Source organism: Mobula birostris, chromosome 13 (assembly GCF_030028105.1).
Source record: "Mobula birostris isolate sMobBir1 chromosome 13, sMobBir1.hap1, whole genome shotgun sequence".
NCBI classification, from domain to species: domain Eukaryota; kingdom Metazoa; phylum Chordata; class Chondrichthyes; order Myliobatiformes; family Myliobatidae; genus Mobula; species Mobula birostris.
Genome location: NC_092382.1, coordinates 63,503,252 through 63,531,091, shown reverse-complemented (window position 1 = coordinate 63,531,091; position 27,840 = coordinate 63,503,252). Strand labels below are relative to the sequence as shown.

The window sequence follows — 27,840 nt, the reverse complement described above, 5'->3', positions numbered from 1 at the left end:
AGAGGCAAGGACAGGAAAGCAACTCAATCCGGGGTGTCTCTGAGTCTCGTGGCAGCCAGCAACCTTGGCTGGCTACAGAAACGGCCAACTCCATACCACGATGACTGCTCTGACGAGTGGCACCAAGGCTCCATGAAGCGGTGGTCCTCCAACCAGGCCTAGAGATCACGGATGGTTTCACTAGCCTTCCATCAGCAGGTTGCTCCAAAGGGGACTAACGAGACAAACCAGCAGACCACACTCAACCCCAAGGCTACTTATATTCCAAGCCTAAAGATGGGAATCAGGTGCCTATGATTAACTCAAACAAATGAGGGACAGCTAGAAGACCCAGAGTCCTGGGTCCACAGACCGGACCGTGAACCGGAATGCGGACTTCACGGAGCGGACCATGACAACACAAGGACTCAGGCCCTGGACTAGGCTGGGACTCAGGGTCTGGGCTAGGACTCGGTGTCTTCCTCACCGCCGACTCAACCTACAAATTATCGTTGAAGGAATCCTGCACAAGTGCTCCCAAATTTAGACTATTTGGAAAATAGTGTATTCGGTATTTCGTTCCCCAATGTGCATGGCTATACACTTCGGGACATGGTATTCCATCTGCTTCATTTACGCCCATTCCTCTAAACGCCAAAGTCCTTTTCTAGCCTTTCTGCTTCCTCAAAACTACCTGGCCCTTCAGCTCTCTTGATATGATCGGCAAACTTTGCAATAAAGCTATTAATTTTGTCATCCAAGTCCTGTGGAACATCACTAGTCACCGGCAGCCAACCAGAAAACATCCCCGTTATTACTATCCTTTGCATCTGCCAATCAGCCACTGTTTTATCCATGCAATAATCTTTCCCATGTCAAGTGACCGATAACAATGACTACAGAATTGAGTCAGGTTTTATAAAAACAAACAAACATTTTATTAAACTCTGCTCAAAAGTAGCGAAATGTATTTAAATGACTAACTTAACCGGAAGTTAACTGCTCTATGGCAACTCTGAAACAGTTCTTAAAATGGTAAATGTGAAAACTGTTCTTAAAGTGGTAAATTCGAACACAGTTCTTCGAATGGTAAATTCGAAGTCCAAGAGATTTATACAGCCAATTAGGAGAGACTTTCCTAAAGTAATGAATTCCTCGAAGACGTGACATTGCTGTTGATCCCAGCCGGACCCTCCCTTGTCCGCAGGATTCACAACGACGGAAATAAAACAGTTTAAAGGAACTGATCTTTTCCTTTGGAAAATAGATACTCCACAATCCTTCCTGCTTTAGCAGAGGATATCTCAGACGCAGGTCACTATTTCTTGAACGAAGATTCAATAAATGTCGATCCTCTCCAATATAGCCGAACGACATCAGCTTTACTTAACTCTGTGAGTTCCTGTATTTTAGTAAGGTCTTCACTCTCCAATACTACTAACAATAGAAAATAGAACTCCACTTTAGAGGGAAACTAAACGAATATGCAGCATAACAGAGTATCTGACGAATTAAATAACAAACTAAACTTAAAACTCAACTGGAAAAACTAACTACATCGCACCAGAGGTCTCCCTTTATATACCTGGTGAGAACATGTCATCAGGTGACCTCACATCGGTGGGAAAATTACATCATGTGACCTCCACAAGATGATTACATCATGCTCATCACATTATTAATTACATCATGGTCATAAGACAGTCACAAGATACCCATGAGGTATGTAACACCCGTAATATCATGGGCTCATAACTTGTTAACCAGCCTCATGTGTAGCACCTTGTCAAACACCCTCTGAAAGTGCAGGTGGACATCATCAAACGATTCTCCTTTGTCTATCTTGCTATTACCACTTCAATAAATTCAAAGAATTTCAACACACTGTTCAGGCAAGATTTTCCCTTGAGGCAAACATGCTGAAGGCCGATTTTATTATGTGCCTCAAAGTGCCCTGAGAACACATCTCGAACAACCGACACTAATATCTACCCAACCAATGAGGTCAGACTAACTGTCCTAAAACTTCCGTTCTTCTATTTCTCTCCCTTCTTGAATAGCAGAGTGATATTTCCAAATTTGGAGTCTTCCGCAACCATATCAGACTTCATTGATTCTTGAAACATCATTACTAATACCTCCACAATCTCTTCGGCCACCTCTTCCAGAACTCTGGGATGTACACCACCTGGTCCAGGTGATCTATTTACCTTCAGACCTTTCTGTTTCACAGGAAATTTCTCTCGAGTATCGGCAACTTCACACACTTCTGACCATAGACATCTGGACTTCCACCTTTCCGTTGGTTGCTTCCACAATGAACACTGATATGAAATACTTATTCAGTGCACCAGCCATCTCCTTGTCCCCTATTACTACTCACCCCACCCTCCCCAGGCATCGTTTTCCTCTGGTCCAATATCACTGTTGCCTCTCTTTTACACTTTATGTATCTGAAGAAACATTTGGTATCATCTTTAATGTAATTAGCTTACTTCATATTCCATCTTTTCTTTCTTAATTACTTTTTTAATTGCCTCTTGTTTGTTCAGAAAAGTTTCCCAATCATCTAACTTCCCATCAATTTTTGCTCGGTGATCTGCCCTCTCTTTGGCTTTTATGTTGGCTTTGCCTTCTCATTCGCTGAGGTTGTGTGATGTTGTCTTTAGAATAGTTCTTCCTTTTCGGAATGTATATATCCCGTGTCTTCCGAATTCCTTCCCGTAATTACAGCCACTGATGCTTAGCCATCATCCCTGCCAGTGTTTTTTTTCCCCTATCAAATTTGACCAGTTCCTTTCTCATGCCTCTGCAGTTGTCCTTATTCCATGGTTATACTGATACGTCTCACTTTAGCTTCTCCATCTCAAATTTCAGGGTGAATTCAATTACATTAAGATCGCTTGCCCCTCAGAATTGTTTTACCTTAAGTGCTCTAAATCGGTTCATTGCACCACACCAAATCCAGGATAGCTGCTTCCCAGCTAGGCACAACCAGGAGATTGGTGACCAGTGGTGGGCCACAGGGATCTGTTCTGGGACCCTTACTCTTTGTGACTTTTTTTATAAATTTCCTAGATGAGGAAGTACAGGGATGGGTTAGTAAGTTTGCTGATGACACAAAGGTTGGGGGTGTTGTGGATAGTGTGGACGGCTGTCAGAGGTTACAGCAGGACATTGATAGGATGCAAAACTGGGCTGAGAAGTGGCAGATGGAGTTCAACCCAGAGAAATGTGAAGTGGTTCCTTTTGGTAGGTCAAATATGATGGCAAAATGTAGTATTAATGTAAGACTCCTGGCAGTGTGGAGGATCAGAGGGATCTTGGGGTCTGAGTCGATAGAACACTCAAAGCAGCTGCGCAGGTTGACCCTGTGGTTAAGAAGGTGTATGGTGTATTGACCATTATCAATTGTGGAATTGAAGTTAGGAGCCGGGAGGGAATGTTGCAGATATATAGGACCCTATTCAGAACCCACTTGGAGTACTGTGCTCAGTTCTGGTCGCCTCACTACAGGAAGGGTGTGGAAACCATAGAAAGAGTGCAGAGGAGATTTACAAGGATGTTGCCTGGATTGGGGAGCATGCCTATGAAAACAGGTTGAGTGAACTTGGCCTTTTCTCCTTGGAGAGACAGAGGATGAGAGGTGACCTGATAGAGGTGTATAAGATGATGAGAGGCATTGATCATGCAGATAGTCAGAGGCTTTTTCCTAGGGCTGAAATAGCTGCCACAACAGGGCACAGGTTTAAGGTGCTGGGGAGAAGGTGCAGCAGAGATGTCAGGGGTAAGTGTTTTCCACAGAGAGTGGTGAGCAGGTGGAATTGGCTGCCGTCAACAGTGGGGGAGGATAATTTAAGAGACTTTTGGATCGGTACATGGAGCTCAGAAAAAATAGAGGGCTACAGATAACCCGAGTAATTTCTGAGGTAGGGACATGTTCAGCACATCTTTGTGGGCTGAAGGGACTCTATTCTGCTGTAGGTTTTCTATGCTTCTATGTTAACTCTTCAGAAGCAGGGAACATGACCCATAATGTGGAAATCAGCCAAGAATGAGGATGACTACCAATGTCATTCTTCCTCAGCCCAGAGATTTCAGGGGAGAAGAGCATGTCAGACAGAATTGCAGTCAACTTGACTTCTTCAGTCTGCAGAGAATTCAAGGGAAACCTCTTCACCCACAGAGTGGAGACTATTTGGAACCCATCACCACAGGGAGAGCGAGAGGTGAACAACAGGGGAGGATTCAAAAGGACTGTCATGGAACAGAATCACTGGCAGAGTCCAGCCGGCCTGAGTTCACGTCTACTGTACACTAGGTGTGTTATAAATTCAATAAGTACTGGAGACAGAGTTCAAAATAGAACTGATTTATTTGTCTCAGATCCAGAATATTAAACTCCAGTCCCATTAAAGGTGAATATGCAGCAGAAGAAACTCCTCCCATGTCCAGTGACCAGGGTGCAGAACTGGGTGTGCTGAGCAGCAGCAATAATTGCAGAGTTCAGCACCGACACTCTCGAAATTGCATTCAGCAACGGTGATGGATAAATATCCAGCATGCAGCTTATTGAAACTTTCTCCCCACTGTGAACCCGGTATTGTGTCACAAGGTTAGATTACTGAGGGAATCCCCTCCCACATTCACAGCAGGTGAACCGTCTCTCCCAGTGTGAACTCAATGATGCACGTTTGATTGAGAAGGCTGAGAGAAACTCTTCCCAATGTCTGAACAGCTGAACGGCCTCGTCCCGGTGTAAACTCACTGGTGTCTCTGCAGATGAGATGACTACATGATTCCTTTCTCACATTCACAGCAGGTGAACGGTTGCTCCCGTATGAACTGACTGGTGTGCCAGTAGTTGGGATGACCGAGTGAACCCCTTCCCACATTCTGAGCAGGTGAACGGTTTCTCCCCAGTGTGAACTCGCTGATGACTCAGTAGATGGGATGACTGAGTGAATCTCTTCCCACAGGCTGAGCAGTTGAATGGCTTCTCCCCAGTGTGAACTCGCTGGTGTCTCTGAAGAGTGGATGACCGACTGAATCTCTTCCCACAAACTGAGCAGTTGAATGGCTTCTCCCCAGAGTGAACTGACTGGTGTACCAGTAGTTCGGATGACCGAGTGAATCCCTTCCCGCAGTCTGAGCAGGTGAACGGCCTCTCCTCAGTGTGAACTGACTGGTGTACCAGTACGTCGGATGACTGAGTGAATCCCTTCCCGCAGTCTGAGCAGGTGAATGGCCTCTCTCCAGTGTGAAGTCTCTGATGTGCCTTCAGTTTAGATGACCTAGTGAATCCCTTCCCACAGTCTGAACAAGTGAACGGCCTCTCTCCAGTGTGAACTCGCTGATGTTCCTTCAGTGTAGATGACTGAGTGAATCCCTTCCCACAGTCTGAGCAGGTGAACGGCCGCTCTCCGGTGTGAACTCGCTGGTGTGCCATTAGGTCAGATGACCGAGTGAATCCTTTCCCACAGTCTGAACAGATGAACGGCCGCTCCCCGGTGTGAACTCGCTGGTGTGCCATTAGGGTGGATGACCGAGTGAATCCTTTACCACAGTCTGAACAGGTGAAAGGCCGCTCCCCGGTGTGAACTCGCTGGTGAGCCATTAGGTCAGGTGACCGAGTGAATCCTTCCCCACAAATTCAGCAGATGACCAGCCTTTGTCCAATGTGAACTGACTGGTGTGTCCATGGGCGGGATGACCAACTGAATCCCTTCTCACACACAGAACAGAGGAATGGCCTTATCCAGTGTGAACTTGCTGACGTACCTTCAGTTGAGATGACTGAGTGAATCCATTCCTGCTGTCTGAGTAGATGAACGGCCTCTCCCCATGTGTAAAATGACGGGCATGCCAGTCGGTCAGATGATCGAGTGAATCCCTCCCCACAGTCTGAGCAGGAAGGATGATTGAGTGAATCCCTTGCTCCACTTCTTAAATATCTGGGCTGAGACAGCAAAACTGGCGTGTTGTTCTCAAGATTCCCGTAGACAAATTCCTTGCCATTTTTAACCTATGAAAAGATTTACAAAATCCATCAATGGGTGAAGGACAACATTTCAGATGAGATCACTTCAGTTGCTAAGGCGTGAACTGACATCACACTGTTACAGTGAAGTTCAACCCAAGTTGGAGAGAGAAATCATCTTCTAACTGGGCACAGTGCTGGTATCTGGAATGAGCATCAAATTCTCTGATAGTCTCCCTGTCTCATTAGGAATGGGGTATTTCTGCCATCTCCAATCTGTGACCTGGCTCAGTTTGACTCTCTCCATTGGTATTATTCCCTGTTCCCACTGAGCTGCATGGGTGCCCGGCCCCACAGTAACTGAAACACTCTCACACAAATAGCCGGCAGTGTATTGCATGTACCCACCACTCTCTGGGTAAAAAACTTACCCCTGACATCCCCTCGGTATCTATTTCCAAACACCTTAAAACTATGCCCCCTCGTGTTAGCCATTTCAGCCCTGGGAAAAAAAACCTCTGGCTATCCACACCACCAATGCCCCTCATCATCTTATACACCTAAAAAAGGAAATTACACATTATTTTGAGGATTTGTTAGAAGTCTACAAAATTATGAGGGTATAGATAGGGTAAATGCAAGCAGCTTTTTCCACTGAGTTTGGGTGGGATGACAACCAGAAGTCATGCGTAAGTGGGGAAGGGGAAAATTTAACGGGAACATTTGGCAAAGCTCTTTACTGAAATTGTCGTGAGAGTGTGGAATGAGATGACAGCACAAGAGTTGAATATGAGCTCAGTTTCACCATTTAGAAGAAGTTTGGATGGGATCCTGGATGGTAGGTGAATGGAGGGCAATGGTCCAGGTGCAGGTGGTTGCATTAGACAGCTTAAATGTTTTTCGGCATTGACTAGATGGGCCAAATAGGCTGTTTCCGTACTGAACTACTCCATGTTTCTATGACAGAGAAGCTGGTCAAACTTGTTTGGAAGGGATACGGTCGGAGTGACAAAGGAGCAGCAGTGGCTGGAGTTTCTGGGAGCAATTCTGGAGCTGAGTGATAGATACATCCCAAAGAAGTGGAAGCATTGGAAAGGCAGGAGGACACAACCGTGGCTGAAATGAGAAGCCAACATCAACATAAAAGCCAAAGAGAGGGGAAACAAAAGAGCAAAACCTATTGGGAAGTTTTTAGAAGCTAACAGAAGATGACTAAAAAAAAAGTCATATGAGCTCAGGGCGTGGAATTATGATATTGTAGTCATTAATGAGTCTGGGTCCCCAAAAGTCTGAGGCATTGGGAAAGAAATGTCCCAGGCCTCATTATCTCTTGAAAACCAAGGTCCCCTGCACCAGTCACCTTTCAACTTTTATTTTGGCAGGCACAAACAAACTCTACACCCTCAAAATTTCCCTGGTGAAGGCCTCCCACTTACCAAGTGCTTCTTTGCAGAAAACAGCCTGTCCAAAACAATCTGATACCATCAAAATTGACCTTTCTCCGATTTAGAATCTCACCCCATGGACCAGACTTCTCTTTTTCCTTATTTACTTTGAATTTCATGACATTATTATCGCTAATTTCTGTCACCAGCCCTGGATCATTCCCTAATAGCTTATTGCACACTTCTACGTCAGGAATTCTACGTATTGATTAAGGGCACACTTGACAAACTCTACCCCATCTGGTCCTTTTACAGAATGGGAGGCTCAGTCAATATATGGAAAGTTAAAATCACTTTCTGAATTAATCTTTGTTTCTTGGCATGGTCTGCGATCTCTCTACAAACTTGTTCCTCTACATCCCTCAGATTGTTGGGTGCAATCAAGTTCCAATAATGGCTACAATATCATAATTCCCTGTCCTGAGCTCATCTAGCTTTCCTACGATGCTTCTTGCATTGTGATATACACAGCTCAGCACATTCATCGCACCATGCTCAAACGTTTGATTGCTGACTCTATCTGAGGTCTGAACAACATCTGACTGGTGTCAAGAAAACAACGTCTCCCTCATTGTCACAAAAACAAAGGAGCTGATTGTGGACGACAGGAGGAATGGAGACAGGCTAACCCCTATTGACATCACCGAATCCGGGGTTGAGAGTATGAACAGCTTTAAGTTCCTCGGCATAAACATCAACAAGGATATCACATGGTCTGTACATACCAGTTGAGTTGTGAAAGAAACACAACAGCACCTCTTTCACCTCAGACAGTTGAAGTTTGGGATGGTGCCCCAAATCCTAAGGACTTTCTACAGGAACACAATTGACAGCATCCTGACTGGCTGCATCACTGCCTTTTATGGGAACTGTACTTCTCTTAATCGCAGGACCTGGCAGAGAGTGGTGCAGATAGCCCAGCGCATTTGTTGAACTTCCCACTATTCAGGGCATTTTTAGAGACAGGTGTGTTAAAAGGGCCCGAAGGTTATTGGGGACCCAATTCACCACAACCACGAACTGTTCCTGCTGCTACCATCCAGGAAACGGTACCACAGCAAAAAGACCAACAGGCTCTGGGACATCATCTTCTACCAGGCCATCAGACTGATTAATCCATGCTGATACAATTGCATTTCTATGTTATATTGACTGTCCTATGTACAAACAATTTATTATAAATTACAAACCCCATTTCCAGAAAAGTTGGGATATTTTCCAAAATGCAATAAAAACAAAAATCTGTGATATGTTAATTCATGTGAACCTTTATTTAACTGACAAAAGTACAAAGAAAAGATTTTCAATAGTTTTACTGATCAACTTAATTGTATTTTGTAAATATACACAAATTTAGAATTTGATGGCTGCAACACACTCAACAAAAGTTGGGACAGAGTTAAAATAAGATTGAAAAGTGCACAGAAAAGTCATGCTACTTGACAATTATAGCCACCTGGGCTCCGGAGTACTTTGGAAAACCATTGTCACTCAACACAGTCCGTCGCTGCATCCAGAAATGCAACTTGAAACTGTATTACGCAAGGAGGAAGCCATACATCAACTCTATGCAGAAACGCCGGCGAGTTCTCTGGGCCCGAGCTCATCTCAGATGGAACGAAAGACTGTGTAACAGTCTGCTGTGATCAGATGAGTCCACATTTCAGCTAGTTTTCAGAAAAAAACGGGCTTCGAGTTCTCCGTGCCAAAGGTGAAAATGACCATTGGGATTGTTATCAACAAAAGGTGCAAAAGCCAGCATCTGTGATGGTATGGGGGTGCATCAGTGCCCACGGCATGGGTGAGTTGCATGTATGTGAAGGTACCATTGACTCTGAGGCGTATATTAGGATTTTAGAGAGACATATGTTGCCATCAAGGCGACGTCTCTTCCCGGGACATCCATGCTTATTTCAGCAGGACAATGCCAGACCACATTCTGCACGGGCTACAACAGCGTGGCTTTGTAGACACAGAGTGCGTGTGCTTGACTGGCCTGCTGCCAGTCCAGATCTATCTCCTATTGAAAATGTATGGCACATGATGAAGAGGATAATCAGACAACGGAGACCACGGACTGTTGAGCAGCTGAAGTCTTATATCAAGCAAGAATGGACAAAATTTCCAATTGCAAATCTACTACAATTAGTATCCTCATTTCTAAAATGATTAAAAAGTGTTATTAAAAGGAAAGGTGATGTAACACAATGGTAAACATGCCTCTGTCCCAACTTTTGTTGAGTGTGTTGCAGCCATCAAATTCTAAATTTGTGTATGTTTACAAAATACAATTAAGTTGGTCAGTAAAACTATTGAAAATCTTTTCTTTATACTTTTGTCAGTTAAATAAAGGCTCACATGAATTAACATATCACAGATTTTTGATTCTATTGTATTTTGGAAAATATTCCAACTTTTCTGGAAATGGGGTTTGTAGTATAAATTACATAATGCACATTTAGACGGAGACGTAACATAAAGATTTCTACTCCTTGTGCATGTGAAGGATGTATGTAATAAAGTCAATTCAATTCACCCTCTCCACTATCTGTTCTGCCATTCCCACTTCAACTTATTTTAACCACATCACCCTTCCCCCCACACTAGCACTAGCAATCCTTACCACTAGGATATTATTCCCCTTTTGTTCTGTTCCCCTAACGAACAAATCCCCTCTCATCCCTTTGACTTTCCTCTGCCAGGTAATCCCCCCAACGGTTTCCTAAGTGGTCCACCTGCTGTTGTGCGGGATAGCAACAAGAGTGCTCTGTGATGGCTATTTAAACTCTTTCCCCTTCCTGACTCTCACCCAGTTTCCAGTGACCTGCACCTTAGGTGTAACTCACCTCTCTTCATGTCATATCTATCACCCCCTCCAACTCCTGGATGATCCGGAATTCATCCATTTCAAGTTCCAACTCCTTAAAGTGCAGGGTTACAAGCTGCAGCTGGATGCACATCTTGTAGGTGAGGGCATCAGGGACACTGGAGGTCTCCCCACCTTCCCACCAATGTCCCCTCTAATTTGTAATGACCAGTGTGCACATAAATCTTGTACTGTGCATTTTTATACCCGGTGATAACATGTGCACAGTGAATTTTATATAGAGAGGTATTAATTTTAACAGCTGTCGATAAGAACTTTGATCTTCTCTGGGATCGATCGAGTTCATCTGCGCGCTCACACAACCTATGTAGCAGGCCTGTAACGGGTAATGAAGGATTTTCTCCCCAGAGCTTTTGCACATTTTCCATATGCAGTTTGCTTGCTAAATTGCGCTTCTATAAGTCAGATTTCCAAATATCACTCCACTTCTTCCCACTTGTAAATTATCCAGCAACTTCTGCATTGCCACAATACACACAGATAACACCAGTTTCTATATTGTACATAAATATTTCCCCTGAATCCTCCTGAGAAATTGAGGATATATAAAAAAATCATTTTGAACCTATGTAACCTCTGGCTGAAAGAATAATTGGGACTGAATAGGAATGTTTGAACTGAAGTAAACTCTGTCTTCAGCGGTTAGCTAAGACAGGCTCATTACCAGTTCTCTGCAGCTTGCAGAGAGACACACTGAGAGCTGATAACATTATACATTGTACCCTCATTAGTTCATAACATTATATATTGTACCCTTGTTTGAGTACAGAGAGGACTACTCGCTGATAAGGACAGGAATGAACATCTGCCTGTAATTAAGTCAGGGCCTTGCAAAGGGAATAACTGATTTTCATTTTTAAAATCTTTTTTATTAATTATTATTAAAGATCAACAAAATTATTATTAAAGATCGAGGATCAAAAGTTCGACTTCTGATTTTCTCCAAACTAAGACATAGCATCACCTGAGAGAACCATTGTATCAAAGTAGGAGCAGAAGCATCTTTCCATTTCAACAAAATAGCCCTTCTGGCCAATCACGTCACAAATGCAATTACATGTTGGTCTGATAGAGAAATACCATGAATACATTGAGGGATTATACCAAACAAAACTGTCAATTTATGAGGTTATAAATTAATTTTTAAAACTTTAGAAATTGTCGAGAAAATAGATTTCCAAAAATGTTTCAATACAGAACACGACCAAAACATGTGTGTCAATATAGCTGTCTCAGTTTTACATCTATCACACTGACTATCAACATTCGGAAACATTTTTGACAGTCTCTCCTTTGTCAAATAGTAATGATGTACAATTTTAAATTGAATTAAAGAGTGACTGGTACAAATCAAAGAAGAGTTAACCAACTTCAAAATCCACAATCAATCCTCTGTTATCAAGGTCATGTTAAGCTCTGTCTTCCAATCTTGCTTAATCTAAAGTGAAGGGTAATTATGCTGTTGTAACAATAAATTATAAATTTTCCCAATAAAACCTTTCACAAAAGGGCTCATTTTTGAAATAAAATATAACAGGACAGAATCCTGTATATATGGAAAATTACTTAAATATTCTTGTAAAAGAGACAGACCTAAAGATATTGCAGGAAATGTGAATACAAGCGAGAGTATTTAGTTGCTAAACTCTCAAAAGACATCAATCGGCCATCTTGGAACAGATGAATGAAGCAATAAACTCCTTTATTCCTCCAAAGAAGAAAGGTAGGATCTCTTAATGAAGGTTTAAATAAATAATTTCAATAAACTAAAAAGTTTAAATTTTTTGAGATCAAAAAAAATTACGAAACTGGAACCAAATTCATAATGACTGCTTAATCACAGGATATAAATTTAATTCAGCAATTTTGGCCAGTTGTACAGGTATAGAAGGTCCTAATAATGAGGTTAAATGAAACTGTTTCACAGCTTTCAATTCCAAATCAACTCAAGGTGATCGTTCATTTTTATAAGTCCAATTTAACGAAAAACACATATAATGTATATTAACAGCCCAATAATACATTCTTAAATTAGGCAGAGCAAGACCTCCATCCTCTTTTAATTTTTGTAAATGATATATATCAATTCTTAGTCTTTTATTTTTCCTGTCATGGTCCGGACCGTGAAATTTGCATTCCGGTTAATGGTCCGGTCCATCAACCCTTGCTCCAGGTTTTCCTGTCTACCCTGTTTCTGTTCCTGTTGAGCACTAATTGAGGCAGCTATTTCTCATTGGGGCTGGCTACATTAATACCTCCAGAGACCAGGGTATGGCTGCTAGATATTCTTGTCCTTACTCCTTGTACCCTTTCCCCTGCCTTCTGTTTCCACGCCTGAAGCCCTGCCTTGTCTTTCCAGTAACTCTCGCATCACCTTGCCTGTAGTCTTGGAGCCACCCTGCACCTAGCTTCCTCCCTGTCCCTTGCCTCTGCTGGGTAAGTCAGGCCGTCTTGCCATTACCCTGCGGTTGACTCTGTCCCTTCCTGTCCCTAGCCTCCGTCGGGTAAGCCAGGCCGTATTGCCATTACCCTACGGTTGGTTCTGTCCCTTCCTATCCCTTGCCTCTGTTGGGCAAGCCAGCCGTATTGCCGTTACCCTACGGTTAGTTCTGTCCCTTCCTGTCCCTTTTCTCTGGCGGGTGGTGATCCGCGCCCTGCTCAGGAGGAGCTTCAAGACCCCAAGCCTCGAGCCACGCCACAAGCCAAGCTTCAAGACCCCAAGCCTCAAGTCTCCAGTCAAGCCTGCCTCCAGCCTCGCCTCAAGTCTCCAGCCTCCAGCCTCGCCTTAAGTCTCCAGTCTCCAGCCTCGCCTCAAGATTCCAGCCTCGCCTCGTCTCCAGCCTCCAGCCTCGCCTCAAGTCTCCAACCTCCAGCCTCGCCTCAAGACTCCAGCCTCCAGCCTCGCCTCGTCTCCAGCCTCGCCTCAAGTCTCCAGCCTCGTCTCCAGCCTCCAGCCTCGTCTCATCTCCAGCCTCCAGCCTCGCCTCGTCTCCAGCCTCCAGCCTCGCCTCAAGTCTCCAGCCTCGTCTCCAGCCTCCAGCCTCGCCTCAAGTCTCCAGCCTCGCCTCAAGTCTCCAGCCTCCAGCCTCGCCTCAAGACTCCAGCCTCACCTCAAGTCTCCAGCCTCCAGCCTCGCCTCAAGTCTCCAGCCTCGCCTCGTCTCCAGCCTCCAGCCTCGCCTTAAGTCTCCAGCCTACAGCCTCGCCTCAAGACTCCAGCCTTGCCTCGTCTCCAGCCTCCAGCCTCGCCTCAATTCTCCAGCCTCCAGCCTCGCCTCAAGACTCCAGCCTCCAGCCTCGCCTCGTCTCCAGCCTCCAGCCTCGCCTCAAGACTCCAGCCTCCAGCCTCGCCTCAAGTCTCCAGCCTCCAGCCTCGCCTCGTCTCCAGCCTCCAGCCTCGCCTCAAGTCCCCAGCCTCCAGCCTCGCCTCGTCTCCAGCCTCCAGCCTCGCCTCAAGTCTCCAGCCTCCAGCCTCGCCTCAAGACTCCAGCCTCACCTCAAGACTCCAGCCTCGCCTCGTCTCCAGCCTCCAGCCTCGCCTCAAGTCTCCAGCCTCCAGCCTCGCCTCAAGACTCCAGCCTCCAGCCTCACCTCGTCTCCAGCCTCCAGCCTCGCCTCAAGTCTCCAGCCTCCAGCCTCGTCTTATCTCCAGCCTCCAGCCTCGCCTCAAGTCTCCAGCCTCGCCTCAAGTCTCCAGCCTCCAGCCTCGCCTCAAGACTCCAGCCTCACCTCAAGTCTCCAGCCTCCAGCCTCGCCTCGTCTCCAGCCTCGCCTCGTCTCCAGCCTCCAGCCTCGCCTCAAGACTCCAGCCTCCAGCCTCGCCTCGTCTCCAGCCTCCAGCCTCGCCTCAAGTCCCCAGCCTCCAGCCTCGCCTCAAGTCTCCAGCCTCCAGCCTCGCCTCAAGTCTCCAGCCTCACCTCAAGTCTCCAGCCTCCAGCCTCGCCTCGTCTCCAGCCTCGCCTTGTCTCCAGCCTCCAGCCTCGCCTCAAGACTCCAGCCTCCAGCCTCGCCTCGTCTCCAGCCTCCAGCCTCGCCTCAAGTCCCCAGCCTCCAGCCTCGCCTCAAGTCTCCAGCCTCCAGCCTCGCCTCAAGTCTCCAGCCTCCAGCCTCGCCTCGTCTCCAGCCTCCAGCCTCGCCTCAAGACTCCAGCCTCGCCTCGTCTCCAGCCTCCAGCCTCGCCTCGTCTCCAGCCTCGCCTCGTCTCCAGCCTCCAGCCTCGCCTCAAGACTCCAGCCTCGCCTCGTCTCCAGCCTCCAGCCTCGCCTCAAGTCCCCAGCCTCCAGCCTTGCCTCAAGTCTCCAGCCTCCAGCCTCGCCTCAAGTCTCCAGCCTCCAGCCTCGCCTCAAGTCTCCAGCCTCCAGCCTTGCCTCACCTCAAGCCTGAAGACTCCAGCCTCGTCCTGCCTGCCAGCCAAGTCACGTCCTTGCCTACTTGTGGGGTCCGAGCCAGAGGCAAGACCCAGATTCTGGATCCTTCTCCAGTCTCTGGCTCGGAGTCCAAGCCCGGGCTCCTAGCTCTCTTGTCCAGTCCTGTTCTGGGTTCCTGGTTTTTGTGTCAATGTCCTAGCCCTCGCCCTGTATCCTAGTCCTGTCCCTAGTACTTCAGTGTCTGTGTCTTCCACTTGGGTCCGTTCCCAGCCACCACCTTATGACAATTCCAAACAAAAGATGAGATAATAGGGTTAACCTGATCAAAAAGCTTCTTAGTTAAACAAAGGGATATTTTGAAATACATATAAATATTTTCGTAAAATCATCATTTTAACTGCATGAATTCGGCCGGCTAACAGTGTAAGTGGATTCCATCTACAAACTTTAAAAGGAATGTCATCATATATAGAAGCAGAATCATTTAGAGGAACTAATTCACTTTTATGAAGGTTTAATTTATATCTCGAAAACTTTCCAAATTCGTTTAATAGTTTCAATAAACTAGGAATGTATTCTTCAGGATTTGACATATAAACTAAGAGATTGTCAGCATAAAGGGAGATCTTATGAATAGTCCTATTTATGAAAATCCCATGGATATCTTTAGCTTCACAAAGTGCAATAGCCAAGGGTTCCAGCACCAAATTAAATAACAGGGGACTTAGTGGACATCCTTGCCTCGTACCCTGCGAAAGCCGAGAAAAAGGAGATCTGCAATTATTGGTAATAAGTGTAGCAATAAAGCTTTCAGATATCATTCTAATCCACTTATTAAAATTAATACCAAAGCTGTATTTCTCCAAAACGTTAAATAAGTTTTCCATTCAACTCTGTCAAATGCCTTTTCAGCATCGAGAGAGACAATGCATTTGGGGAGTCTTAGAAAAGGATGAATATATAACATTTAACAGTCTCCGAGTGTTAGAGAAGGAATAACGGCCCTTTACAAAACCTGTTTGGTCCTAAGAGATCATTTTAGCTGGTATATTCTCCAGCCTATCAGCCATTATTTTTGAAATAACTGTAGCATCCTTATTTAATAATGAAATTGGTCTATATGAAGCACAGTGTGTAGGGTCTTTATCTTTCTTAAGAATTAAAGAAATAGAAGCTTCATAAAATGTGGGAGGTAACTCTCCTATCAAAAGAGAATCTTTAAGCATTTCCAACAAATATGGAGAAAGCAATTTTTCATTCTTTTATATAATATCCTACAGAATAACCATCCAGTCCAGGAGCTTTACCAGATTGCATTGGAAAAAAAAGCTTTCTGAATTTCATTTTCAGTGATAGGAGCATCAAGAGTTTGTTGATCATCAACAGAAATTTGAGAAAAATTGATCTTTTGTAAATAGGCATTCATTTTAGAAGGATCAACTGAAAACTGAGATTTATAAACGTCAATGTAAAAGTCTTGAAAATTTGTATTAATGTCTTCATAATTACATGATAAACTACCATCTCTCTTCTGAATTTTTAAAGTGGGTCTTTCGGCTGTAGCTGCTTTTATCTGAGATGCTAACAGCTGATTATTAGCATCTCATTATGACTATTATTAGCAATGATGCCTACCTTTCCGATTTCACACTCTACTGACGTCACCGACAACATTTTTGGTTTAAATCCTTATCAGAAGGGATTAATAACAACTATTTATGACATAATTATGAAAATACAGCCAGGTAGATCTGATAAATTTAAAAATGAATGGGAAAGGGAACTTCAACTTCATTTACCTATATATCTTCCTCTATATGGGCTAACTATATTATGATACAATTTAAGGCAGTGCATAGGGCCCACATATCTAAAGTTAATCTAGCTCGTTTTTACTCCCATATAAATCCTATTTGTGACAGATGTCACTTTGAGGTGGCTTCTTTGACTCGTATGTTATGGTCCTGCCCTCTCTTGGAAAAATTCTGGAAAGCTATTTTTGATATTATTTCAAAAGTTTTGCATTTTTATTTACAACCCCATCCTATTACAGCAATTTTTTGTTGGCCAATGATGGAACATAGACCTTTATCCTCTTCAGCCTGTCAGATGGTTGCCTTTGTTACATTAATGGCCAGAAGGTCCGTTTTATTGAATTGGAAAGAGACCAACCCCCCGACTACATTTCAATGGTTTTCCCAAACTATATCATGTTTCAATTTAGAAAAAATCAGAAGTGTAATTTTTGATCCTTCGGTTAAATTTGAAGAGACTTGTAAGCTATTTATTCAACATTTTCATATGATGTAGTTTGACCTTTTCCGAATCCTTTTTACTAACTTAGAATATGTGAATAGAGGAGCTGAGCTGACGACATTAATGAATGTATTCGATCTAATCTAATATATTGGTTTTGTTCTGTTTGCTTTTCTGGGGGGTTTAGCAATTAGTTCTATTTTTTAGCTCTCTTTTGATTTTTGGGGTTCTTCTTTGCAACATCCCTTTCTTTTTATTTATTTTTTTCTTCATGATTAACTATATCGAGAGTTTGGAAGTCTATTACACATGTACTATTTGTAGTACTTTGTATATGTTTATTAACAATAAGGTAATTCCAATCTCTTCATATCACTGTTGTTATTATGTTTATGAACTTGGTAGTCATAGTCATATTTTATTGATCCCGGAGGAAATTGCTTTTCGTTACAGTTGCACCATAAATAATAAATAGTAATAAAACCATAAATAGTTAAATAGTAATATGTAAATTATGCCAGGAAATAAGTCCAGGACCAGCCTACTGGCTCAGGGTGTCTGACCCTCCAAGGGAGGAGTTGTAAAGTTTGATGGCCACAGGCAGGAATGACTTCCTATGACGCTCTGTGCTGCATCTCGGTGGAATGAGTCTCTGGCTGAATGTACTCCTGTGCCCACCCAGTACATTATGTAGTGGATGGGAGACATTGTCCAAGATGGCATGCAACTTGGACAGAACTTGAAAATTTCTGTCCAAGTTGCATTCTGTCCAACAGAAAGATTTAAAAAGAAAGCCTATTATTTTTATCTCCAAACACATAAAATTGACTTTTCAATTTAAGAAAATTTCTGTCATTAGAATAAGTTGATCATAAATTATATTGTGATGGTAGTTCAACCCTTTGTTTGAATAAATCACTGTTAGGAGAGATTGCATAATTATTCCGCAAGTCTTTAATTTATTTTGAAATCTTATCTAACTCTGTTTTCGTCCGTTTCTTAAGCTTAGCTAAATAGGAGATATCTGACCGCGCAAAACACTGTATGCTTTAAATATATCCCATATAATCAATTTTGACACATCTCCCATATTATTAAAAAGAAAAAAAAAATTACCTGAGTCTCAATAAATTTGACGAAGTCCAAACTTTGCAATCAATTTTCTGGAAAACGCCAAGGCAAATATGCTATAACGACATAATTCAATTCAAAAGCTAAGTTTAAAGGCGCATTATCCGAGAAAATGATAGCATCATATTCACATTTCTGGACTTTGGACAGAAATCAGAGATCAGTTATAAAATAATCGAATCTCAATTTTTTTTTATATGAACATGTGAAAAAAAAGAATAATCTCTATCATTTGGATGCAATGTCTCCAAACCTCAACCAGGCAATAATCAATTAAAAAGGAGTTAATAAGTGATGCAGAACAACTCGGAAGCCACTGATTGGTTGAACTCTTGTCAATCAAAGGACTTAAACAACAGTTGAAATCACCAAACATTAACAACCTATATTCATTTAAATCCGGCAATAAAGTAAATACATTTTTAAAAACAAGGAGGATCATCTACATTATGTCCACACAGATTAACCAGGACAATTTTTCTATTACAAATTGTTCCTTTAACAATTAAAAATCTACCATTAATATCTGACACAAAGTCTTCTTGGATAAACAAAATATTAGATTTAATAAAATTAGATACTCCCTTTGTTTTATTTTGCCAAGTAGCGTGAAATTGAAGGCCCTTCCACATTTTAAAAAAACCTATTTTGATCGCCCGTTTTGATATGTGTTTGTTGAACAAAAATTATATTGGGTTGGAATTGATTAATGATTTTAAAAGTCTTCTTTCACTTAATAGGATGATTCCAAACACATACGTTCCAACTTATAATGATTATCTGTTTAGCTACCACGAAATAAAGAAATTATTTAACACATAATTACACGCATACCAGCGCAGGCTAATCAAAACTGGCGGTGATAAGTATAACCATATACAAAACACGCACGCTCCGGAACTCCGTAATGGGAAAAAAATACAATAAAGAAAACTAAAATTAATCCTACAATTAATCTTATAACTCAATACTAACCCCAGTCCTCCCATCACACTGAAAAGCCCGAAATTCCGACAAAAAGAGCCAAAATGCGTCCCCATAGAAGTAAAAAAAGAGACACACTTTGCGAGCTGCCCATTTTAATGGTGATTTTAAAAGCTTTCCTTAATTCCTCCCCCCAGTTACAGAAAAAAACACACAGCCCTAAAATAGGAAAGCCCTGCAGAGGGAAAAAAATGTTTATACTTAATCCTTAAAAATAAGCTGGGGAATGCAGAAACAATCTCCAAAAATGCCAAAACCATAAAGTTAAACAAAAAGAAGAATGTCTTTGTAATCTCTAAGGAAGAAAAATCAGCACCATTTTCCATTTAACTTACACACCCAATGAAAATCAGTTTTTAGAAGAGAAAACTAACTATCTATCTTCTAAGCACTCCCAACTATGTATATATAAGAAAAAGTCCTTATGAACTATGAACACTGTAACTTAGTTAATGGAAAAAAGAGGATAGGCACAAATAATCAAACTGGTTAATAATCTGTTCGCTGTGTTAATTCGCTCAGTAAACCAAACAGATTTCGGAAATGTCATTCATCAGTCACATCAAAAATTTCACATCTTCTTTAAATGGTCCATCGATCAAAGGACATCTGAAGTAAATCAGAAATCTTGAAAGCTTCTTTTCTTTCTGAATTAACAATAATTCACCAGACCTAAAACCATTCAAACCTCGGCTGCAACCAAACTACAGTTAACATAGTCCAATGCCGCTTTGGAGTCCAGAAAAATAGGAGGAGTTGAATCTTTGGGAACTAATTTTAATCGGGCTGGATAGCGAAGTGATGGGAATAATCACAGGAATGATCATCTGTCTGTAATTTAGTCAGGGCCTTGCAAAGGGAATAACTGATAAGGCTGGGACAGTGCATCCATCTGTAATTAAAACCTTGATTTAGCGAACTCTCTTATCTAAGTAATTAAGTTTTGCACCAACAGACTTGGTGGGCGTACCAGTTCAAATAACATCTTCCAATAGTAATGTCTGGAGTTAGTGTATATATATATATATATATATATATATACACATATAGCTGTAACCTGACTAAGGCAGTCCACTTGTCAGATGGTGGCAGTTCTTACCTGCCTTCCCTTTGACAACTGGATCTCAAACCCCTGCAGGAGAATGCACATAAGTATTTCCGTCTTTATCACATCTTTGATAACTGACTCCAGCGGTTTCCCCACCACCGACGTTAGGCTAACCGGTCTATAATTCCCCGGTTTCTCTCTCCCTCCTTTTTTAAAAAGTGGGGTTACATTAGCCACCCTCCAATCCTCAGGAACTAGTCCAGAATCTAACGAGTTTTGAAAAATTATCACTAATGCATCCACTATTTCTTGGGCTACTTCCCTAAGCACTCTGGGATGCAGACCATCTGGCCCTGGGGATTTATCTGCCTTCAATCCCTTCAATTTACCTAACACCACTTCCCTACTAACATGTATTTCGCTCAGTTCCTCCATCTCACTGGACCCTCTGTCCCCTACAATTTCTGGAAGATTATTTATGTCCTCCTTAGTGAAGACAGAACCAAAGTAATTATCCAATTGGTCTGCCATGTCCTTGCTCCCCATAATCAATTCACCTGTTTCTGTCTGTAGGGGACCTACATTTGTCTTTACCAGTCTTTTCCTTTTTACAGATCTATAAAAGCTTTTACAGTCAGTTTTTATGTTCCCTGCCAGTTTTCTCTCATAATCTTTTTTCCCCTTCCTAATTAAGCCCTTTGTCCTCCTCTGCTGAACTCTGAATTTCTCCCAGTCCTCAGGTGAGCCACTTTTTCCGGCTAATTTGTATGCTTCTTCTTTGGAATTGATACTATCCCTAATTTCTCTTGTCAGCCATGGGTGCACTACCTTCTTTGATTTATTCTTTTGCCAAACTGGGATGAACAATTCTTGTGGTTCATCCATGCAACCTTTAAATGCTTGCCATTGCATATCCACCGTCAATCCATTAAGTGTCATTTGCCAGTCTATCTTAGCTAATTCACGTCTCATACCTTCAAAGTTACCCCTCTTTAAGTTCAGAACCTTTGTTTCTGAATTAACTATGTCACTCCCCATCTTAATGAAGAATTCCACCATATTATGGTCACTCTTACCGAAGGGGCCTCTCATGACAAGATTGCTAATTAACCCTTCCTCATTGCTCAAAACCCAATCCAGAATAGCCTGCTCTCTAGTTGGTTCCTCGACATGTTGGTTCAAAAAACCATCCCGCATACATTCCAAGAAATCCTCTTCCTCAGCACCTTTACCAATTTGGTTCACCCAATCTACATGTAGATTGAAGTCACCCATTATAACTGCTGTTCCTTTATTGCACACATTTCTAATTTCCTGTTTAATACCATCTCTGACCTCACTACTACTGTTAGGTGGCCTGTACACAACTCCCACCAGCGTCTTCTGCCCCTTAGTGTTACGCAGCTCTACCCATATCGATTCCACATCTTCCCGGCTTATGTCCTTCCTTTCTATTGTGTTAATCTCCTCTCTAACCAGCAACGCCACCCCACCTCCTTTTCTTTCATGTCTATCCCTCCTGAATATTGAATATCCCTGAATGTTGAGCTCCCATCCTTGGTCACCCTGGAGCCATGTCTCTGTGATCCCAACTATATCATAATCATTAATAACAATCTGCACTTTCAATTCATCCACCTTGTTACGAATGCTCCTTGCATTGACACACAAAGCCTTCAGGCGCTCTTTTACAACTCTCTTAGCCCTTATACAATTATGTTGAAAAGTGGCCCTTTTTAATGCTTGCCCTGGATTTGTCGGCCTGCCACTTTTACTTTTCTCCTTAGTACGTTTTGCTTCTACCCTCACTTTACACCCCTCTGTCTCTCTGCACTGGTTCCCATCCCCCTGTTGTGAACTAACCTCCTCTCGCCTAGCCTCTTTAATTTGATTCCCACCCCCCAACCATTCTAGTTTAAAGTCACCTCAGTAGCCCCCGCTAATCTCCCTGCCAGGATATTGGTCCCCCTTGGATTCAAGTGTAACCCGTCCTTTTTGTACAGGTCACGCCTGCGCCAAAAGAGGTCCCAATGATCCAAAAACTTGAATCCCTGCCCCCTGCTCCAATCCCTCAGCCACGGATTAGTTACGGTTTTGAGAAAAAGCCATCTGTAGGAGTTGCTATGGAAACAAGTCAAAAAAGAGGTCATAGAAATCAGATAAGTGGATTGTTTGGATAAGTGGATCTTCCACAATATACACATGGTTTTTATAAGTCTGGTGATCATGCTAAGTTTAGTAAACAATGAGGGGGAGGTTGACACCTCTCCAAGATGATGATGTGTGATAGACTTTTCTACCTTCCATATTCCAGCAGGACTTGGAAGGTAGTAAAGGTGATGAGGGTAAGGTGCATGGGAAAGGTTTGTCCTTATTGAGGGAGGAATTTATAGAGGAACAGAAGCGAGATTCTGAAATGATGGCTTTAAAGGAGACAGCTCTCACAGAAGAGGAGGTTCAGAGAGAGTCAGCAGGATATTATCTTAAAGATGGGGTGTTGATAAGGAAGTGGAGATCAGCCACTGTGCCTGCAAGTGAGGATTGGGCTGTTGTGCATCAGGTAGTGCTTCCGAAAGTTTACAGGGCTGAAATTTTAAACATGGCTCACAGTATGCCTTTAGGTGGACATCATGGACTGAGAAAGACAGTGAATAGTCATACTTTAAAAATGCCGGGGGAAACAGGATTATGAAGGAACTTTACTGGCCTAATTTAAGAAAGGATGTTGTGAATTTTTCCTGGACTTGCCATACCTGTCAGGTTGAGGGGAAATCTAATCAGGTTATTCAAGTAGCACCACTTAGACCAATACCTGCCTTTGGTGAGCCTTTTTCCAGGCTCATAGTGGATTGTGTAGGCCCATTTCCAAAGACTGCAGCTGGTCATCAGTATGTGTTAACAATTATATGTGCTGTGTCTAGGTTCCCTGAAGCCGTTCCTCTTGGAAACATCAAGGCCAAGACTGTGGTAAAAGCACTCAGTAGGTTTTTCACACTGGTAGGTCTCCCCAAAGAAATTCAATTTGACCAGGGTAGTAACTTTACTTCGAGAACATTCCAGGGGATAGTCGGAGAATTGGGAGCTAGGTACATTGGGTCATCTGCATATCACACAGAGTCCGAGGGAGCCTTGGAATGGTTCAACTCCACTCTTAAGGCCATGATTAAAACATATTGTGTGGAAAATGGAAAAAAAAAACAGCATGAGGGGGTTCCCCTACTCTTATTTGCTGTTGGAGATTCGATTCAAAAATCATTGGAGTGTAGTCTATTTGAACCTGTGTGCGGTCACAGGCCAAAATGACCTTTGATCCTACTCGGAGAACTATGGTCTGATTTGGAAATATGGGTTAATATGCGGGAGAGACTTAACAAGGTTTGTGACCTTGCAAAGGAAAGTTTGCAGAATGTTCAAATTAAAATAAAACACTTGTTTGATAAGGTAGCACCTGTGGGTACTGTTATGAAAACAAATGGAGTTGTGATGGCTGGGGAAGAGGTGCAAAATCATTTTAACCTACTGAGCACACACCCCTCAGCATCAGCGGCTCCGCAGTGGAGCGAGTGGAAAACATCAAGTTCCTTGGGGTGCAGATCTCGGACAATCTCACCTGGTCCAGGAACACCACTGGGATTGTGAAACGGGGCCCAGCAGAGATTGCACTTTCTGAGGAAGCTTAAACAAGCATCACTCCCCACTAACATCTTAACTACATTCTACAGAGGCGTGGTTGAGAGTGTGCTGACCTTTTGCATCACAACCTGGTACTCCAGCTGCAAAAAAAGCCTTGCAGAGGGTGGTTAGGGGAGCAGAGAAGGTTATTGGGGTTTCCCTACCTTCTGTCCAAGGCCTCTTTCAGAGTCGATGCCTCCAGAAGACACGGTACATCATCAAAGACCCCTCTCCATGAACTGTTTGTTTTTCTGCCATCAGGCAAACGTTACAGGAGCATCAAAACTAAAACCACAACAGCACTCTCCCACAGGCAGTCAGACTGCTAAATAGCTGCTCCACCTGACTCTGCTTTGGACACTTTTAACTTGCACTGGACACTTATAATTGATTTTAACTGACATGTGGCTGTTGTGTTTTACTATTTATTGTTATGTTTATTATTTAGTGTTGCATTTGCTATGTTATGATTACACTGCCCCTGAGAAACGCTGTCTCATTCTGCCCTGCAGAGCTGATGCATGGTTAGAATGACAATAAAGTTTTTTGAATCTTGAATCTAGTATCAACAAGATTTAAGAATTCCATTGTTTTGAAAAATATTACTGATAAGGTCCATCAGTTGGAAGCTACACTGCAAAAACAATTGCAAGAATTAATTAGCAAGCATTAAGATTTATTTCCTGACATTCTAAGACAGTGTATCTCTGCAGGACATGACGTCATTGTAAATTCAGCCCAGCCGATCAAAGAGCATCCTTATGGAATGAATTTAGAGAAAAGTAAAATGGTTGAACAAGAAACTGGAAACAAGAAGGAACAAGGAAAGAGAGTGGATGACTATACTGATAGAGTGGGAAAGGCTAAATACCTTACAAAAATTGACCTGTTAAAAGGATACTGGGGTGTTTCTTTAACAGAGAGGGCTAACGAAATATCAGCATTTTTGGCATCATCTGGACGTATGAGTATAATGTTTTACTCTTCGGGATGAAAAATGCTCCAGGGACATTTCAAAGAATGATCCATTCTGTGATTAGAGGTTTAGAAAACACGGGGGCTTATATTGATGATTTAGTGGTCTGGAATGACATGTAAGAAGAGCATATTGCAGGTCTAGAAAAACTGTTTGAAAGACTTTCCAAGGCCAATCTTACTGTGATCCTGGATAAGAGTGAATTTGGCTATGCCACAGTTACATATCTGGGCTCCGTAGTAGGCCAGGGCAAACTGGCTCCTGTACAGGCCAAGGTTCAAGCTATTGCTGAGGTTCCTGTTCCAACCGGCAAGAAAGCTTTGAGGAGATTTTTAGGAATGGTTGGGTATTATCGTAAGTTTTGTAAGACCTTTGCTGACATCGCTCTCCCCCTAACAAAACTCCTAGGGAAGAGTGAAAGATTTGTATGGAGTGACCTTTGCCAGAAGGCATTTGAACAACTAAAAACCATCCTGTGTTATCACCATGTGCTCAAAGCATCTGATTTTTCCAAACCATTTTCTATAGCAACAGACGCGAGTGACGAAGCTGCTGGGGCAGTACTGTTACAGAAGGGTGTGGATGACATTGAACACCCAGTAGCTTATTTCTCCAAGAAATTTAATGGGCACCAGAAAATTTATTCCACTGTTGAAAAGGAATTACTAGCACTTATTCTGGCTTTACAATATTTTGAAGTCTATATTTGTCCTGCCCAGAGACAACTTGTGGTTTACATGGATCACAATCCATTGGTGTTTCTAACTAAGATGAAGGATAAAAATAGATGGTTCTTAAATTGGAGTCTGATATTGCAAGAATATGACCTGAAAATCAAACACGTGAAAGGTACTGACAATATTATAGCTGATTATTTATCCAGATGTTAAGTTAGAAATTGTACACGTTTTTGCTGTTATCTGAAAATTATACATGTATTGTTTTAAACTCCGTAATTTCCATTTAAACTAAAAGTTTTGCCTGTGTCAATTTTTTTTTGAAGAAGGGGGTGTGACAGGGGTCGTGAATTACCCCTATGAACTGTGCTTTTGAAAAGAGAGATAGAGGGGTATTCAACACCAGACACCTTGTTAAAAGAGAGAGAAAGAAGGAGAGAGAGACGAAGACTGCTTTGAGATGATGTTATGGTTTTTCAGCAGTATGTTTACACTTTTGCAAGGACACTCTCAGCTTCTGTATTCTTACAGAGAGAAGGGAGGAGCTACTTGATAGGCAGTTGGTATTCAGTGCGGTGAGATAAATAGAAGGTCAGATGATAGACCTACAGACACAATGGTTTTGGACACTGAATGAGCTTTGTTGTGCCCATAGAAAAGCTGGGTTTTGGAGAATCGATCAGCGGCTCTTGAAGTGTGAAAAGGGTGTGACCGGTGGGGAGCTATTTGTGTGTCCAACCCTCGCGTGGGTTGATAATTCCACCACAGAAGAACGGCCCCCTTTGTTGTGGTCACAGTCAGTGACTTCAAAAGGATTTCAGAGGACAACGGGAAGATCAACAGCATCAGCTCACCTGAAGACTCAAATCTCTCCCTCTCTCTCTCTCTCCATCACTACTCAACTCAATACCACAAACTGAACTGAACTTTACTCATCATCGTAAGACTATCTCTTTACCCTTAGACTTGAAGAAGCTTGATTTCCATATTCATTGCTAACCTGTTTGATATATCTGCATTTATATTACTGTATTGCATAGTTACTAATAAATAGTATTAGTTAATAGCAATACAGGACTCCAAACTGTTTTCAATTTCTGCTGGTTCTTTAACCCGTCACGGGGTACGTGACAATACATAAAGCCGATCATTCCTGAGATTATTCTTGTAAACCTTGATAGCAACAAATGTACAGGACACATTTCCAGGAATAACAGACAAGTTGGTACCAGGGAAAAGTTGTGCTTTCTTTCATGTTCTACTATCACAGAACGAGCCATTTGCATTTCCAGGTTAAAACAGGTTCATTTCAGGAAATATAAACCACACCAGGGTGAGTGACATTAAAAAAACTGGAATTACCAGAAACACTCAGCAGGTAAGGAACAGCTGTAGGGAGAGGAACGAACGTAACGATTCAGGTTAATAACGTTTTATCAGAATGGCCTCACACATTTTCAGTTTTTAGTGCAGATCTCCTGCATCTTGTGTTTATGTTTAATTTCCACTGCCTGATAGACAGTGAGGGGGAATTTCCAAACACAGTTTGAACACTGGTCTATTTTATTTCTACTGATGCAAACACAGAGCAGCCACTACCTGTGAGGATGGAATGGGAACGCATCCTCTCCTCAGGTTACAAGCAACACACATAAAAGTTGCTGGTGAACGCAACAGGTCAGGCAGCATCTCTAGGAAGAGGTACAGTCGACGTTTCGGGCCGAGACCCTTGTCCTAACTGTACCTCTTTCTAGAGATGCTGCCTGACCTGCTGTGTTCACCAGCAACTTTTATGTGTGTTGCTTGAATTCCAGCATCTGCAGATTTCCTCGAGTCTCTCCTCAGATCAGCAGTCATTGTTTCCAAAGGAACTCCAGAAACAAAGATCTGATCCCAGAACTCAGCGGCTCATAAACTCGGGCAGCTCGACCCCGGGTCCATTTTACTTGGATCAAAAACTGTGATGCACCAGGACCCAGCCTCACAGAGTCAACAGCTGAATCTGCCACTCACACACCACCCCAACGGCTGGCACACCACGTGATCCTACGTCACAAAGCGGAGGGCGGGGCAGATCTGCGGTAAGCAGCCTCACGTGACCGGCTGACGGGACTCCCATTTCAATTCTGTGGAAATAGACAGCCTGGGATCCTGGTTTGGATCGTTCAATGCAGATTCAGTGAAGTCGACACATTTCTGACGAGCCCAGATAACTGGGTACTGAATGAGTAACTGGCCCTCAGTTCGGGGATCACGGACAACATCAGATCTCCCCGCTCGGGATCGGTCTCAATACTCACCGATGGGAAAGTGAAAACTTCGGCCCGCGGACAGCGATCCCGACCTTTCCCGATCCCGCTGCCGCAGATGAATCGGCTTCAGCACTGAGCGGAAAGGAAAACACCACCCATCTGGATGCAGTGAGCATGCGCGGCGTCA

The 27,840-nt window shown here is 42.9% G+C and overlaps 1 protein-coding gene across 1 annotated transcript; it reads right to left on the bottom strand.

Annotated features, from left to right (window-relative positions):
• Positions 1–4,352: 4,352 nt before the first annotated feature.
• Positions 4,353–27,840, bottom strand: LOC140206905 (uncharacterized). The gene is made up of 3 exons (XM_072275183.1): positions 27,702–27,840; positions 18,030–18,100; positions 4,353–6,004 (listed from the first exon to the last, which is right to left on the bottom strand). Exon 3 carries the CDS (start codon positions 5,594–5,596, stop codon positions 4,793–4,795), a length of 804 nt encoding a protein of 267 aa, XP_072131284.1. The 5' UTR covers positions 5,597–6,004; positions 18,030–18,100; positions 27,702–27,840; the 3' UTR covers positions 4,353–4,792.

Excerpts from the sequence above, each read along its gene's own strand:
- LOC140206905 (XM_072275183.1), bottom strand. The coding sequence starts at position 5,596 with ATGGCTCACCAGCGAGTTCACACCGGGGAGCGGCCTTTCACCTGTTCA.